The sequence below is a fragment of the Penaeus monodon genome, chromosome 25 (assembly GCF_015228065.2).
Source record: "Penaeus monodon isolate SGIC_2016 chromosome 25, NSTDA_Pmon_1, whole genome shotgun sequence".
NCBI lineage: Eukaryota > Metazoa > Arthropoda > Malacostraca > Decapoda > Penaeidae > Penaeus > Penaeus monodon.
In genome coordinates this window covers 18,722,070-18,722,516 of record NC_051410.1, presented here as the reverse complement: position 1 = coordinate 18,722,516, position 447 = coordinate 18,722,070, and the positions used below count along the sequence as shown (strand labels likewise).

At 36.5% G+C, this 447-nt stretch overlaps 1 protein-coding gene across 1 annotated transcript in view; it reads left to right on the top strand.

Moving 5' to 3' along the window:
- LOC119589337 overlaps positions 1–447 on the top strand; it is a gene marked incomplete in the record, with an annotated part of 19,170 nt that overhangs the window by 4,550 nt on the left and 14,173 nt on the right. Inside the window, 1 exon segment of the mRNA XM_037937957.1 lies at positions 322–351. Coding sequence (XP_037793885.1) covers positions 322–351 — 30 coding nt within the window.

Genomic DNA, 447 nt, shown 5'->3' with positions numbered 1-447 from the left:
CGTACCCAGAGCCTGCATTGCACAGGTGGGTCTCAACAGAAGGGATGTCGATCGTGCACAGAATACTAATGAGGAGACATTGTCTAATACGGTCGAATAGAGACTACGAACGAGAGGCATTAGTGCGATCGGAGGAAAAACGAGAGAGAAAAAATGCATATTTTGTTTGTTTACATTTCCTCTTGTATCAATATAGATTGTTGGTTTTAGGTTAATTTTGATCGGCCAGTCTGAGCTTACAATGAAAAAGCTTATGCTGTATTATTTTCATTATTAGTGTTTGTATTTTTGTACTAATAATCATCTTGCATTTCTTTCCAGTATTAACAAATGATGAGGAGGGATCGGAATGTGAGTGGCTCGATTTCCTCTTGTTCGTTGTAGATATCTCGTATGTTAGAAATAACTATTATATTAGCTGTCTTTATATTTCTGTGTGTTTTATTC